Source organism: Pezoporus flaviventris, unplaced genomic scaffold, assembly GCF_033815535.1.
Source record: "Pezoporus flaviventris isolate CSIRO_AGI_PZ_B2104156 unplaced genomic scaffold, CSIRO_AGI_Pfla_v1 ptg000001l, whole genome shotgun sequence".
Lineage (NCBI taxonomy): Eukaryota > Metazoa > Chordata > Aves > Psittaciformes > Psittacidae > Pezoporus > Pezoporus flaviventris.
Genome location: NW_026892549.1, coordinates 10,183,350 through 10,198,597, shown reverse-complemented (window position 1 = coordinate 10,198,597; position 15,248 = coordinate 10,183,350). Strand labels below are relative to the sequence as shown.

The 15,248-nt window shown below is 40.6% G+C and overlaps 1 protein-coding gene across 4 annotated transcripts; it reads right to left on the bottom strand.

The window, feature by feature from the left end:
• Window positions 1-106: 106 nt before the first annotated feature.
• Window positions 107-14,794, bottom strand: UBXN4 (UBX domain protein 4). Of its 4 annotated transcripts, none has more exons than XM_061444680.1 (13): window positions 14,649-14,794; window positions 9,363-9,465; window positions 8,458-8,486; window positions 7,512-7,630; window positions 6,743-6,911; window positions 6,223-6,325; window positions 4,652-4,706; window positions 4,335-4,499; window positions 3,430-3,557; window positions 2,343-2,445; window positions 1,880-2,011; window positions 1,373-1,581; window positions 107-738 (listed from the first exon to the last, which is right to left on the bottom strand). In XM_061444680.1, the coding sequence occupies exons 1-13, from the start codon at window positions 14,728-14,730 to the stop codon at window positions 600-602; spliced, it is 1,536 nt and encodes a 511-aa protein (XP_061300664.1). In that variant the 5' UTR covers window positions 14,731-14,794; the 3' UTR covers window positions 107-599. The 4 variants fall into 4 exon arrangements, with proteins under 4 accessions (XP_061300664.1, XP_061300674.1, XP_061300695.1 ...); XM_061444690.1 differs by having other exon boundaries at window positions 6,223-6,310; XM_061444711.1 differs by having other exon boundaries at window positions 9,416-9,465; window positions 14,649-14,771.
• Window positions 14,795-15,248: the final 454 nt, after the last annotated feature.

Here is a 15,248-nt window from a genome sequence, read left to right as displayed (position 1 = left end):
AAGGTCATTTCAACTGGAACAAGAAGAGTTCCATTTTAAGTACGATCCTAACTGCTTGCTTCCTTGTGACACAAGTACTCCTGAGGAACTTTGCAAGGGAAGACAGTTCTGTTTTCTGGAAAATAGTTTATTGAGTGCTTGGGAATTAAAAACTACAAGGTTTTACTTGCAGTTGCAGAAGCAAGAACAAAGTTAAACATAAATTAGTTATCTGATTTACTACCTATAGTGCTTTTGAAACCCTCATTTTAATCAGTCAGTACCATGACCTTTATATTAATATCTGGCCCTTAAATTTATGCAGCAGAATATTTATAGATTAAAAAGTGCCTTTCTGTGGCAGTAGGATAATGATTATGAAAGCTGATGGACATTCTCAGTCTTTCCAACTTCTTGCTTCTAGGCCTCAGCTACATCCACTCAATTTTTCTGACTTAGGTGACTTTATTCCGTACTCCACTGCAGGAATAAGAATGAAGTAACTCAGTCAGGGTAAAATTAGCCCCACTTGACCTGAAGCTTTAGTTGACTTAGGTCAAATAAGGGGAGAGAGGAAAAATAACCCTAAAACAGACAGTGATTACTGCAGTTGCTCAAAACTACATTTGTTGTGTAGAATTTCCATTCCAAGTATTGTTTTCATCTTCTCCATCATCTTGAGTCCTCAGTCTATATATTTTTCCTTCTTTTTTGAAGTCTTCCCCCCGCTTTTCCAATACTCGTTTCCTGACTGCTTGCCTAGGGTACAAATGACAGTGAGGTCTGACAGTTTCACTGGTAGTAATTACACAACAGAAGTGAACGCAATAAACAAAAATCACGTACCCTCCCTTCCCTGGAAAGTACCCGTCACTGAAGTGCTAGGTGGCTGCTTCATGCGAAAGAGCCAGCAAACCAAACTACCAAAGCAAACCCTGAACCGTCAAAATCAGCCTTCAGCTGCTCGAGTTTCTTTACAACTATGCTATAACAATTCAACATCCAATTGTCAAATTTTTTATCTTCCAAACACTATCAGCTGAAGTGGAGACATTTGTCATTGCAGCTGAATTCCCTATTCATAAATGAATGCAAGGCAATACTTTTTCTACCCTCTAATTGGAAATCGAAGCAAACAATAAGGAGCTCGCTTAATCACACACGTAAAAGCCAGGAAATCCTGGCTGGAGGTGCCATGCAGTTTACCAGACACCAGGTTATCCCTTTTAAGCAAGTGGAAGGGTGGTGACCAGAAACTATAAGGAGAGGGCAGCAGTTAAGAGACAGACAGATATACTTTAGTGAGACAGACACAGTTTAGTTCCCCACTGCACTATGAGAACGACTCCAGCAAGCAGTTTGAGAAATAGCCACCTTTGACAGTTTTGATTACCTGCTTTGCTCAATGCTGCTGGATGCTGAAGGATTGGGATGGTCTGGCTGATGAGCTGATCTCACAGCAGATTGCGAAGGGGGTGGACTTGTAAACAGGAAGTTGCTAATAAATCTCCAAACCGCTAAGAGGGGATAAAGTATTGTGCCCAAGAACTTCCAGAGATCACCGCCTGACGCCTGAACCACAGAAGTAGCAGGTCTTCCCGCCTGGTCACCAACACATAAAAGCAATCTTGTCAGATATCAAAATCGTGTTCTTTTAGACAGAGTATTTCATCTGTAACTTAGATGCAGCTCAGCAGACACAAGAGAACTCCTTTGGTTACACATTAGAAACATATCCATGCCAGTGCTTATTTGCTTCAGAAAAAGTCCTCCTCCAATTTAGTTCTGACAAAAATTAAAAGTAATTTTGCAATCTGTCTTAGACACAGAAAACACCAAAATTCAAGCCAGATTGCTTGTAAGAAAATGAGAATCAAACAAACCAAAGGCCAACACCTACCGGCAGCAGCACAACTGAAGCACTGGGTGCTAACTCTAGTTCCAGTAATGTCTTTCCGTAATCTTCTTTGGTAAACTCCCTTCTGGGAAACATTGTCGCCAGTGAAAAACTGCCATAAGCATTACCAACCGTCTGTGAAAACATAAAGAAATCTTTATAACAGTTCGCTTTCAAACAATTGCAGATCTGCCAGTTGAATTACCTTGCCAAGAGCTGTATATCAAACTATCACTTGTCTTCACAGAGAGCAATGACAGATTTTTTGCATCCTGCTATCTTACTAACAATATACTGCAGTGATACAAAGGCAGCTGGTGGCACTAGAGAAGGCTGCTACCAAAACCCCCTTCAAATAAATAAAAAAGGAAAGCAGCAGATGACAATTCCACCACAATCAACAACTAGTTGATGCTACATCAAGTTGTAAACAGCATGTAGCTGAGAAAACAAAGCACCAGTTTACCTGTGCAGCAAACTGCCTTGCTTCTTCTAGCCGTGCTTCAGATGGGAACTGGTTAGTAAAGGAAGATCCATCTGGAAGGCGAAACTGAATCCTGGCTATTGCACTGTAGAATACATATCGGAGACAGTCAGCAAATGAACAGTTACAGACTGAAGCTCCAGAGGCTTTAGCTTGGTAGTACAGAAGTGTGGAAGAGACAGCCAGCCATCCTGCTTATGGCAGTGCAGATGAGTTTTAAGTTTGGATCCACAGTTGATAACTACCTGTTTGTATCTTACAATTCATTTCCTCTGGTTCTTATCAGAGTCCAAGGCCCATCACCATCCAAACAAAGTATTTACAATAATCATACCAAAAAATGAGAAAGTTAACAAAATACAAGCCATCTTTTCTTTGTGTAGTCTGTATTACTTTTGATCCTTTATTTTAAGAGGTTGTACCATGAGGGCACGTATGTTTAGTCTGGCTTGGTAAGTAATTCCATACTCAACTAACTATGGCCCATCATTACTGCTTAGGTTTCAACAAAACCCATGCTTGCTCTCTGTTCTGGGGCAGAACGAGCCTCATAGTGGCTCCACAACTCAATGTAAGGTCTCTTCTAATAAGTTAGAATATTTCTTATATCAGCAGCACTGGGCAAAGCAGAAGGCAGCTCTGACACAAACAGCTGTGAATCCAAGCCACGCGTACACACAGCCATGGTTGGCACCATGCACCCCAACGCAGTTCTGACATTATCTCGTCTGTCCAGTCATTATCTACCACACTCCCACTGCACCGTTTCTCACCGAGCCCCATTATATTCGGTATTTACATCAAAGATCAGATAGAAAAATCTCTAACTAAAATAACACACAAGGAAACTGGCTAGTGTGACATTATTAGGGTTGAAGGATGAAAAGAGAACAGAATATTCATGTAAACAGCTACAAATAAATATTATAAAAGAAAGTCAACTTTTTACATCACTAGTTAAAACAGTTCAACATGGCATCCATAAGAGATTAGAACATAAGTGAAATCTCTTTAAGTTTCTTTACTTCTTTTCCCCAAAACATACACTTCAGTCTCTACAGCAACTCACCTTCGCTCCTTTTGAGCTGCTTCTTTCTTGGCCTCTATTTCAGCCCGACTAGCCTGAAGAGCTGCTGCTTTTGCAGCTTCTGCTTCTTCCTTCGATTTTGCAAAGCGAGCTGCTCTCTCAGCACGATCCTGTGAAAGGACCAAACAAAAACCTTAACTTTTAGAAGAAACTGTTGTTCAAGTTTATTAAAACAGAGAGCTACGAACTGTAATCAGCACCCAACTACACAGACATAAGCAGGCCATGTGGAGAAAAGACAGTAGTGCTGCAAAGAATCGTCCACTGCCAAACTGCACAATCTCGTGCCATTAGCCAAGATGACACTTGACATTAGCCAAGATGAGACTTTTCAATGAGACACTTTCTGTTACTGGATTATCTTCCCATACAAGTTCAACAGACAGTGAAGATAAAGAGAAAAGTCATATGACAAGTTACATAATTACAATTCCAACTGTTCTAGGCCAAAACCTCATAAGGAAGAGGGATTCAATTTATTACAAACTGTTTACATCCATATATACATATACACATATATACAAACTTAGGAAATAATCCTCCCCACCATTCTGAGATCACTGTTCTTCTGCATGTTCCATCATTAAATATTTCCTGTGCTTCCATTCTAGAGCCATGATTAAACTGCAATTATCTCAAGTAATATGACAGAAAAGTTGGTATGTTCATTTAGACAGATGAATATGAAAGCAGAAGTTTCATTTTATACATCCGAAATGCTACATAAGCCTCAAACACATAAATGGTTACGTTACAAAGCCACAGGGCTCCAACCAGAAAAATGAACAAAGTTTCATCAAATGAGAAAATTTATCGTCTTAGTACACTGGTGGCCATTGTGAGAGAGAGAAGCAGTAACAAGCTATCCTCCAAAATTAAAAATTTACCATTGCAATCTGTTGTCTTATACGCTCTCTCGCAGCCCTGTCTTCTGCCTTTTCTCTGTTCCTTTCCTCTAACATACGTTTTGTCAATTCTTCTTCCTGTCGCCTTTTGTACTCCAACATTTCTTTACCAGTTTTTCTCCGTTCAATTTCTTTCTTAATTTCTTTCTGAATAAACAAGAGACATTAGAATTGGACCACAAAACTGCCTCAGAGAAGAGTAAGATGAGACTGAACTACATTAGTTTAAAAAGGAAGTACGCATTTACTCAAATAAGGATATAAGAAAAATAGCAAGTGGCTTTACATTTTCATTTTACCTGTTCTTCTTCTTTCCTTTTCTCTTCTCGTCTTTCTTCAAGCTTTTTTGTTATTCTAGATTTAAAAAATAAGTGAAAATTCTTAAAATTGCAGTATCTTATTAAAATTTTAAAATGTTAATAAAGCATCTGCAAACACAGAACAACAGAAAACACAAAAATGAACATGGACTGTAACATGGTGCTAATACCTAGTGTAACAGTAAGGATTCATTCACATGCCAGTGTACCATCCATAAGAAGATGAGTTGGTGATCACCATATCAACACCTACTTTCCAACTTTAAATAAATTCTTATGTATTCTTTCTGTCCTTTTCCACTCTATAAAGGAAGAATCTTACATATTCTCACTGTTGAACCAACTTGTAAAACATACAAGCAAATACTACTTATGATCTGTGGTAACAGAAACACCAAATGCTTCTCTCTTCTTAGCTGTTTAAGCCATCTGGTTTCTTCTGCACATCACTTCCTAAAATGGAAAGCAGGTAATATATACCGTTGACATAGTTGCACATGCACCCATCTCATCTATCCAGAAAGGCCCCTTAGAATAAGGACTAACTTAAACTATAGCAATTTACAACGTATTTTAAGTCTGGGGAAAGGTCAGGGATGACGAAACAGCAAGATAAGTCAGCTAATCAGAGAAATTTTGTTTGTATGGTAGCTGTTGTGCTTTTTTAAAAAGAAAATGGTAATTGCCAAAGAGCTTTGCCTCATTTTTCCCCTAAAAGAAATGCTGCAGATATATGCAAATATGGCATAATTTAAAATTAATGCAGATTTTAGAAAGGAACTTTGGCATTTATATTAATAGAGTCCATTTTCTTCTTAGCTGTAAGTAAAAAATTGTACTTACTTATTGTCTAAATGAAAACTGAAATTAAGCATGAAAAAGTTTTAAAATAAGGATTTTTTACACTGCTAAACCAACTTACTAAGTATATGTTAATGGGTTTAGTTAGATAGGACATTACAAATAGTGTCAGTCTTACAGATGCTGAAAAACAAGTTTATACACAAGTCTTTAAAAGTCTATTCAAACCAAATCAATTTAATGAATGAACTATGTACCAAACTGGATGTTTCTGGTCACTACACTTCAAAATACCAGAACTAGCATTGCTCATCTGACCTCATTACTGTTCACTGATCAAAAGAAGTCTCAGAATAGGATTCCTCTGGCTTTTTCAATATCCCAGACTACATGCAGTAATGAAATAAGCAAGAAGAAACAAATCAGATCTCTGTACATCTCTCTACAAAACATAGGTTAGCACTTTGTTACGCCTGTTTCAGGTGCTTTCAGTTCAATGTTCTCAGTCATTCAAACATTTGCAGCAAGTGTATTGCCTGTATTGAAGTTATTTTAAAGGTGAACTTTTACAGATTTCCATATTACCTCTTTATTTCAGAGTATGCAAAAAACTAGAGTAATTTAAAAGATGGTTTTGTATCAACCCTAGTATTGTCACAGACTTCTAAAGAAAACTAGGGCCACATAAACGTGGGATGATAACAGAATAAGCACCTTACAATACATCAGGAAGACTGCAAAAGACTTACCTTTCTACTTTGAGTGCAAGATCATTCACAGGCTGAGCTTCACTCACTTGTTCATCTGAAGAATTAGTTGCTTCCTGGCTTGTTTGATCTGAATTTGCTCCATCTTCAAGTGATTTCCAAGAAAGCAATGTGCACGAGGAAAAAGGAAGAAAAGATAATAAAAATTTCTTAACATAAAGTATTAAGCAACTTAGACATCTCAAGGAGGAGGTTCTGCTATTTAGACTTTCCCACCCCCCACCAACAATTTGGTTTCAGGTTACTAACTTTTTCCACTGAATCCTTTCTCAAGAAAGTGTACACAGGTTTTGTTGTGTTATAAACCATAGCTTTCTCTCTCATTAAAACTGATCAGAATGACAAGTTACTCTTCCCTCTAGACTTGCAAGAAGCATTTTGGAATACCCATGTTTTTCCTTAACAATTCCACTCAATATATTCCCTTCATAGACTATAATAAAAGAACTTATAAAAAAGATTTCAAAAGCAAATTAGCTATTGTTTGGGTAAAAATACTAACCATTACTAGCAGAAGGTCTCATTGTCTCAGATGTGACAGACTCAGGGGAGTCACAAAACTCTGCTGCTCTGGATTGTGTGTTTTCTGGAGCACCATCAGATTGAGAGGAGGGACAGGGAGCAGAAGAATTACTTCCATTTTCAAAAGGCTGCCCTTTTACTGTGTGCATCTAAGAAATTGGGGGAAAAAAAGCAACCCTATGAAATTTTCAATGTTTTCCACTGAGTCAAAGGCCAAGACTTAACTATTTTTAGAGTATCAGTCCTATTTAGAACTGAAATTATCACATATTGTTGATGCAAGCATGCATTTAATATTTTTTCCTAATTTTAGTCTTACACTTGAAATCAAATTGGTAAAAGAATTTACATTTATATATATACATAATACATATACACATATACATTGCATAATTTTTATAAACCCACATTACAAAACAGTATTACAAAACCATGCGTGAACTGAAAGAGTAATCGGTATGTTGTTCCAGTTTAGAGTTCCTGACATATTTCTTCAATGTTGTAGGTGTTACACAGATGATCTAAAACAATCTGTGAAACAAAACAACATAGCACTGCCATATGGTGCTTTCAAACCTCTTCAATTAGTGTACTGAATTTAAGTTTGCAGGTTTTGCTATTGGCAGGATATAGAACCAGTAATCTGTACTTCCCCAAAGCACATGTGAAGGGCCAGGGACATCATCTATCTGGAGCCTGTGAGCACACCCAACTCAGTCTGAAAGATGCAGTCGGTTAGCAAGTGTTACCTGTTTAACTTTATGGATTCTTGTAACAAGCTCTTCAACTGAAATGCTGCCGGCAATTACTTCCAAAGGGATTCCATTGTCTCCTATAAAAAAACTGGATGGAACGCACACTACAGGATCTGTACAGCAACAGTTAAGGGCAACAAATGAAAAAACTTTATAAAGTGAAAAGCAAAAGTCTTTCTTATAGAAGCATCTATCCCACTATTTTACCTCCACCTGGTCACCAGTTGTCAGTACCAAGGAAGAAAAAAGGACACTAACAAAAATGCTAGAAAATATTACATAAACTGACTGGTATTTCTTCTTTTCTTTGTAATGGTTTAAGCCAAAATATTTTTCTCCAACACAAACATATCCTACAACTGCTTATGTTTTGACTTGGAAGATTTTGTTTTAGTGTGAGACATCTTAGACAATAAATAATTCTTTACATCATTAAGAAAATCCAGTTAAGGTACTGAATTCCCTTTCTCAGCATCATACAGGATTCCTGCGCTATATGCAGCAACCTACTTAAGACAGGCAGACATTCACCTAACTTCATACCTGTGTACCTGATAGCACCCAGTCCACTACCTGTTCTTTCTCCTCTTTAATTCTGAACTCCAGCTAACAATTTATACACTGCTTGTTTTCTAATGCTGATTAGTAATACCAAAGGGTTAATGTGTTTACACAAAGCTTTGGATAATCTTCTATTTGGAGAATTACACAGGATTAACATTAAAACCCCCCCAACTTGTTCACTCTCTCTAAGAACTGACAGGAAGCTGAATGCATAGATGGTATTTTTTTAACTACACAGCTTATTGCATATTTTTGTGCTTTGAGAAGTGGTTTTAATATCATTGCTTGTAAATACTTATCTCAAGAACAGTATTAACTTGTAAAGAGCAATTATCTATAATCATAATGCAGCATCTAAATTGATCTCAAAGGATACAAATTTGAGAAAACTGCAGGCATGCTTCACTGTTTAAAAGAAAAGATTCATTTATGAGGAGCAATCACTTTGCAATAACTTCAGATTAAGTCTTTCATCATAAAAATAACTGTCCTACTACCACACACAAAACTATTTAAATACTTGAGAGAACACTAAAACCAAATTTGCATTGCATCTTCTCATTAACATTTTGCATAAGTGTTCACATGGTGACAATCCCTGGTTATCCCAGTTGACTACGTAAGACAGCAATAAGAAGCAATTCAGGAAAAAATACCTGCTCTATGGATTGCAAATAATATAGTAAGTCTAATAAACTGTCTGTAGAGCATTTCAAAGTAATACCATTTTGGCAAACGTCAATGCACTTCCTGCATATGGACTGGAATGCTTAAATGTAACAAAAAGTAGCTCAAGTAATTTACCTAGGAACTCCAATGCTTCTGTATTCTATGTGTTACAATAGAGACAAACACATTTTCTCTAGGGCTTTATAGATTTTTCTCTTTTTGAATTCCTGAGTTTTAAATCCATTATGTAACTTGGTCAATCAAGAACTGCCTCAAGAGTAGGCAGTTGATTCTAGCTTTTTAGTTTGATTCTAGCTTTTTTATATAACTTCTGTGTCTCTTTCTGTTGCAAAAGGATAACCTCAAGCATTCTTTTACTGGTACTGAAATACAGTCCAAAATACACAATGAATATTCTCAGAACACAACAGTAAATTTTGAAATTTGGGATTTTCCCAGGTTCTTGTGGCTCCAGGAGTACTGAACTCATTTATGCTCTGGAACCTTTTATTTAGACTACTTCCAAATAAGGCTGAGGACTTCAAAAGCTTCTTACTCCTATCATCATCAATGAAAGACTCTGCAAGAGACAAAACTAGGATAGGATCAAACCTTTTGGTGTCAATCTTAATAGCAACAAAACCATCTGAGGCAGCTTCAGTCACCTTCTCATCTTCCCACCTTTCAGCCATCTCAGTAGACTGTTCATCCTCACCTGCAAGATACAGCACACATGTGAAGCTAAGGCCACCACAAATTACTGGGTTTGGTCCAATTCTAGCTTTGCTTCGACTGCTTAAATCACCTATGAAAGACAATTCTTTTCAAATCAGTTGGTTGGTTTTTTTTTTACATAACCTGGAACCAATTCACTCCAGCTGATTCACCTCACTAACAGGCCCAAACCCTAAATTACCAAAAATCCTTCCAAGCCAGCACGTACAGAACTTTTGCAGCAATTCAAATACATGGTGAGATGGTCCAAAGGAGCAGAAGCAACTGGACCACACACAGAGAACACTGACAGAGGAACTGGAGATGATGGCAAGTCCAAAGACTGGCTTAACTGCATCATCGCATTGCACAACTACCAAAGGACCTCATTTTCACGTTACAGGGAGTATGCTTATGCTTTAGTGTTTTGCTTCAGATTACTCATGATCATAATATGCAAGGAGATCCCATGGCACAGAGGGAACCACTGCTTCTCCCCAGCATGAAGCCTGACCTGCTAACATGCTAAAACTAACTGCTTACCTCTCATTATAAATTTAATTGCAGCTGCTAGGAGGTAAAATTATATTTCTTGCTTCTCGTAAATACATAATTCAGCATAAGGTTTCACAGTTCAATAGTGTTTAAAAAAACAAGCAACAAAACCAAACAAACAAATAACAAACCAAAACCATTTATTTGCAGGATTATTTGTAACTTGGCTTTGTATTCCAGTTCCTAGTAGTAGCAGTATGAGGGTAGGAAAAGGAGTCAGGAGCACAGAGTATCAAGAATAACAGAAAAGGAGGTACTTAGGAAAGGTGAAAAGGTCATAGATTCAGAAGTGTTATTTTAATCAGATGAAACACGTCAATCATATGTTTATATTCCAAAGCACCAGCTCAGTAAGGATGCGGGTTAGTGAATATTCTGATGATTTACCATCTTTCGAAACTAAACTGGCCTGCAATCCTTACTTTATCTTCAATCTGTTTTAATTCCTAGTAGCTTGGAATGTACTCTTGCAGAATTTGGAAAAGTACTCTTGCAGAATTTGAATCACAAGTATAGAAGTATAGTAGTCCATTATTCAGTAACAACAACAAACCATTTGTTTCTTTCATCTCAGTTGCCATTTCACACAGTATTTTTCTCTTATTATAAATCAGGAGTCACACATGCAGTCCGCCGGTGAAGCACTGTTGCCTTAAGGCCACGACTGGCCACAACGCTTCTCAGAGAGATGTGTATCAGAAATATACCAATTTTGGAAAAGTGCTTTACAATCATATGTATTGATTATCCCTGGAAGTACTAGAGCAAGTAAGAAAGTATTGATATCTACTACTACTACTCTAATAAGTAAGTAAATATCTGGGATATTTTATGTAGGAACCTTTGCTCCGCCTCCAAGTGCGATACTTCCAACTGCGGTCAAGGGATGCAGCTGTTCTGCCAAGAGTGGCTGGGCCTCCTCCACCATTTCCACATTGCTCACAGACAGCTGCTTCACTGCACATTTTCAAGAGGACATATGCTCATCAGATTAGGCTACTAAAAATATCTAAATACCTGCCGAACACTAAATTCTCCATACAAAAAACTGCTGCAGAAGAATGCTGGAAGACACAAAACAGTTCAGAGACTGTTCACAGTACAGTCAGAGAGATGTGATCCATGAATGAAAATGCTGACAACTCACATTTTATAAAGCTCTGTGCCATGAAGCAGTTTAATATTGTGACTGCCCACAGAATACTTGCTTATTCTCATACACCTTTTTGTTTTGATAACCCTTTCTCATCTGGGGATTAAGGTTCATTTATTACAGTTCTGCAGTAGTAATTGTATCCCAAAATGACCACTGGAAAAGCAGCAGCAAAGTCAAGAGGCCAAGCTGAACAGAACCTGACAAAATTCGTAACTCTGCTAAACACTGAGTGCCTCAGAATTCTAGTTCCCAAGAGTCTCCATTTCTTATGTTTCTCAAACAAAAGCATCACTTTAGCAGAAAGACCTGTATATAATTTGCAGTCATACTTGCTTATCTCTTAAATTTGGTAAGATAAATTTAGATATCCCATGAATTCAGCAGGATCTTTCATATACAACTGCATCACCAGAATTTGTTGTGAAGGTTTTAAAAATGGAGCCAAAACATGTTAGGATTATAGCTGCAAACAAAATGTTAAAGAAAAAACCTGGTTGAACAACATGCAATTGTAGTCACAAACACCACCTCATTGTTAAGATAAATAGCCACATTATTCCTTGCTTGACTGGAAAATACTCCAGAATCAGAAAAATAACCCAGGTTTTAATTTGCTAATGTCTGTTTAGACAAGTGCAGTGAAGAGGGACTGACAGATGGCAGTAAACCCCACACATTATTTGATAATTTGTGAAGTCTGTATCTAATAGCTACCCTCCACTGTAGGCACCCTCAAATGACAGTTCATTTACATTTTCTGTTTCGCTATTTATTTTTAATTAACTTATTGTCCCCATATACATTACTGGACAAAGTATACAAAACAAAAACACTGAGCACTTCCAAAAGCATGTTTTCCTGCTCAGAAAGCTGCCCTCAGATGCTGGTCTCCAATGTCTGTGGGCAAGCGTGTAGTGCAGGGACTCAAAGTTACTAAGAACTGTGCAGTTTTAAACATGGATCTACCCAAAAAACAAACCCCATCCCTCCGGCATAAAAATAGACTCTTCTTTCAGCACTCGACATCCTTCAGGCACACATGCTTCCACACATAGTGAGAAAGTGCATTCTTAGGCTTCCCAATTCCCTTTCCGAGCAGGCATACCAGAACTGCTTGGCAACCGGCTCCATCACAGCTCACAGCTGTCCTGACTCCACTGCTCCTGGGACAGACCGGAACTTGTCAGAACTCCCTAAGTCTTTCATTTTGGAGATATGGCCATTCAAAGTAACACTCTCCCTTTTCCAGAGCTTGTAAGATCAAACAAAACAAAACGAATCCTTACAGCATACTACATCATCAAAACTAGGTTACATTCCTGCAACCATAAATTTACCGCTATGTATCTACGTATTCCTACATCCACCTAGTTAACATCAACATCTAAAAGAAAAGGCCAGGTTTGTATACAGTATTACTTTCATAAAAGATATTGGAAATAAGTTACAAAGTGCACTTCTCAACCCCTGAAACATACATATCAAGTTCAAAATACTCACAGGTATTGAATTACTACTAAAAAAATCTTTGTGGTGGGTTGACTCTGGCTGGATTCCCAGTGCTCACCAAAGCTGCTCTATCACTGCCCTCCTCAGCCAGACAGGGGAGAGAAGAACAAAAGGCTGTGGACGGGGGGAAGGACTAGGAGAGATCACTCACCAGTTATTGCCATGGGCAAAACAAACTAGGCATGGGGAAATTATTTATTACCAATCAAATATGACCAGGATCATAAGAAGTAAAAGATAAACCTTAAACCACCTTCCCCCCACCCCTCCCTTCTTCCTGGGCTCAACTTCACTCCTGATTTTCTCCACCTCCTCCCCCACAGCTGTGCAGAGAGACAGGGCAGAGGCGTTGTGGCCAGTTCATCACACCTTGTCTCTGCCACTCCTTCCTCCTCAGGGGAGGACTCTTCACACTCTTCCCCTGCTCCAGCGTGCGGTCTCTCCCACAGAAGACAGTCCTCCATGGACTTCTCCAACATGAGTCCTTCCCACAGGCTGCAGTTCTTCACTGAACTGCTCCAGCACTGGGTACCTTCCATGGGGTGCACCCTTCAGGAATAGACTGCACCAGCGCGGGTACCCAAGGAAGTTTCTTGTTTACCACATAGCTTTCCATTTAATTTATATAACATGCTACAATCATTTTATTATTGACTATGAAGGCAGAGAGCTATCGGGTAGACACTACAGATAAACACACTGAAGTGTGTTTATTAAGAAGGAAAATAAAATTCAAAAATCCAATGGTAAAAAGCTCTCACCCCACAGCACCCACCTGCCATCATGATTCATGGGCTTTAAAGAGACGTCTTAAAGCCTGCACACACTACCCCATCTTATACACCATGACATGACCATGACATGGCCTGACACGACCATGACATGGCCTGACACGACCATGACATGGCCTGACACGACCATGATTTCCAATGTTTACTATCCAGCAAAAAAAAACCTTTCTCCAAGTATAAAGAGAGTTGTTCCAACAAAGGAACTTAACTACACTTTCCTGTTCATATCTCCTTTGGGAGTGAACTTTTCCTTGAAGCCAAGTGAATCCCACGGTCCAGTAATTCCTCAGGGAAAAACACTGGCCACACATTTAGAGTGGGTGGTTTTTTTTTTCATGAGGCATCTGAAAAACTTCAAGCCACGAGCACTTAAGGCAAAAGTAACAACTCAAGAAACAACATACACAGGTACATAAAAACAAAGAAAGTTAAAAAGCCTGTCTAATGTCCCTCCTTCCCTATCCTCATTTTTCCAGGCAGAAAGGCAGCAGACATAAAGACAATATGAGTTTCTACAGCTTTCAAACACCATTCATTTACAAAACAAGCACTATAGGTAAGCCGAAAGAAAAAGGACACTGCACAAACAGCTGAGTAAGTTCCAGCAAGTAGGAGCTGAATGCAGGTTTATGCAAGGGTATAACAAAGGGAAAAGCGAAACATGGGAGCGACTAATTCCGCTGCCCTAGAGCGGTGCATAAAGCCACATATGCTACAAGGGCACGTCTGGAGAAGGCGCTGGGGCACCTCCACGGTGGGCCACACACAGCCGGGCCCGGCAGCAGGACTCGTCCTGACACAGCAGAAATCACGGCTCAGCGGGAGGCGGGGGAAGCAACAGCTGGCGAAGGCGCTGCGGAGCCTCACGCAAGCTCCGCCCGGAGGAGAGCGAACAAGCAGCGCCGCTTGACAGGGCCGCGGCGGGCTGACAGAGCCTTCCCCGCGGGGAAAGCTGCGGGACGCGGTACAGGGCAGCGGGCGGGACGGAACAGAGCTCGACTAGGGCGCCGCCGCAGCCCGGGGCCGTCCCGCCCGCCCGCAGGGACGGCTCCGCAGCCCGGAGGCCGGCCTGAGCGGCGGTTGATCCCGATCCCCTCCGGACCCGACCGTGTCAATGAAGAAGCGTGCCGAACCCGGCACCCAGCAGCACTCCCAGCCGCGGCCTGGCCATACCTGACACGAACACGACGAAAACCGAGCTCCGCTGCTTGGCGGCGGCGATGGCGGCCGGGATGGACCCTCCGAACCACATCATGGTGCCGCCGGCCCCGGGCACCGCGAGTCGCTGCCACGCGCATGCGCAACCACAACCCCAACGGCTGGCCGCGCGCCTGCGCTGGCGGCCGCGACCCGGCGTCCCGTCAGATTGGAGCCTGCGCTCTGCTCGCGCCCGCCCTCGACCACGCCGCAGGTGCGGCAGATTCGCCGTGGTTGGACGCCATTTTGGCTCGTCGGCGCCTCGCGCGTCCCCAAGGTCTAGGCGCTGCCGCCCCTGAGCCGTGCCCGTCCGCAAAATGGCGGGGAGGGCGCGGGACGGCTGCGGGGAGAATGGGGTCTGCACAGTGCGGTGCCTGTGAGGGCAGGGTAGCCACAGTTAACCTGGCCTCGGCATCCCCCGGGAAAGTCAGCAGTGTGACAGCGGGGGAAAATGATGGGGAAGGTAACTGTTCGGCAGCAGGCCGTGCTAACTACGTCAAAAACTAGAGTGTGGTGTGGACAGGCCTTCCATGGAAGGCCAGGACTGATGCGAGGAATAGTAACGGACTAAGGAAA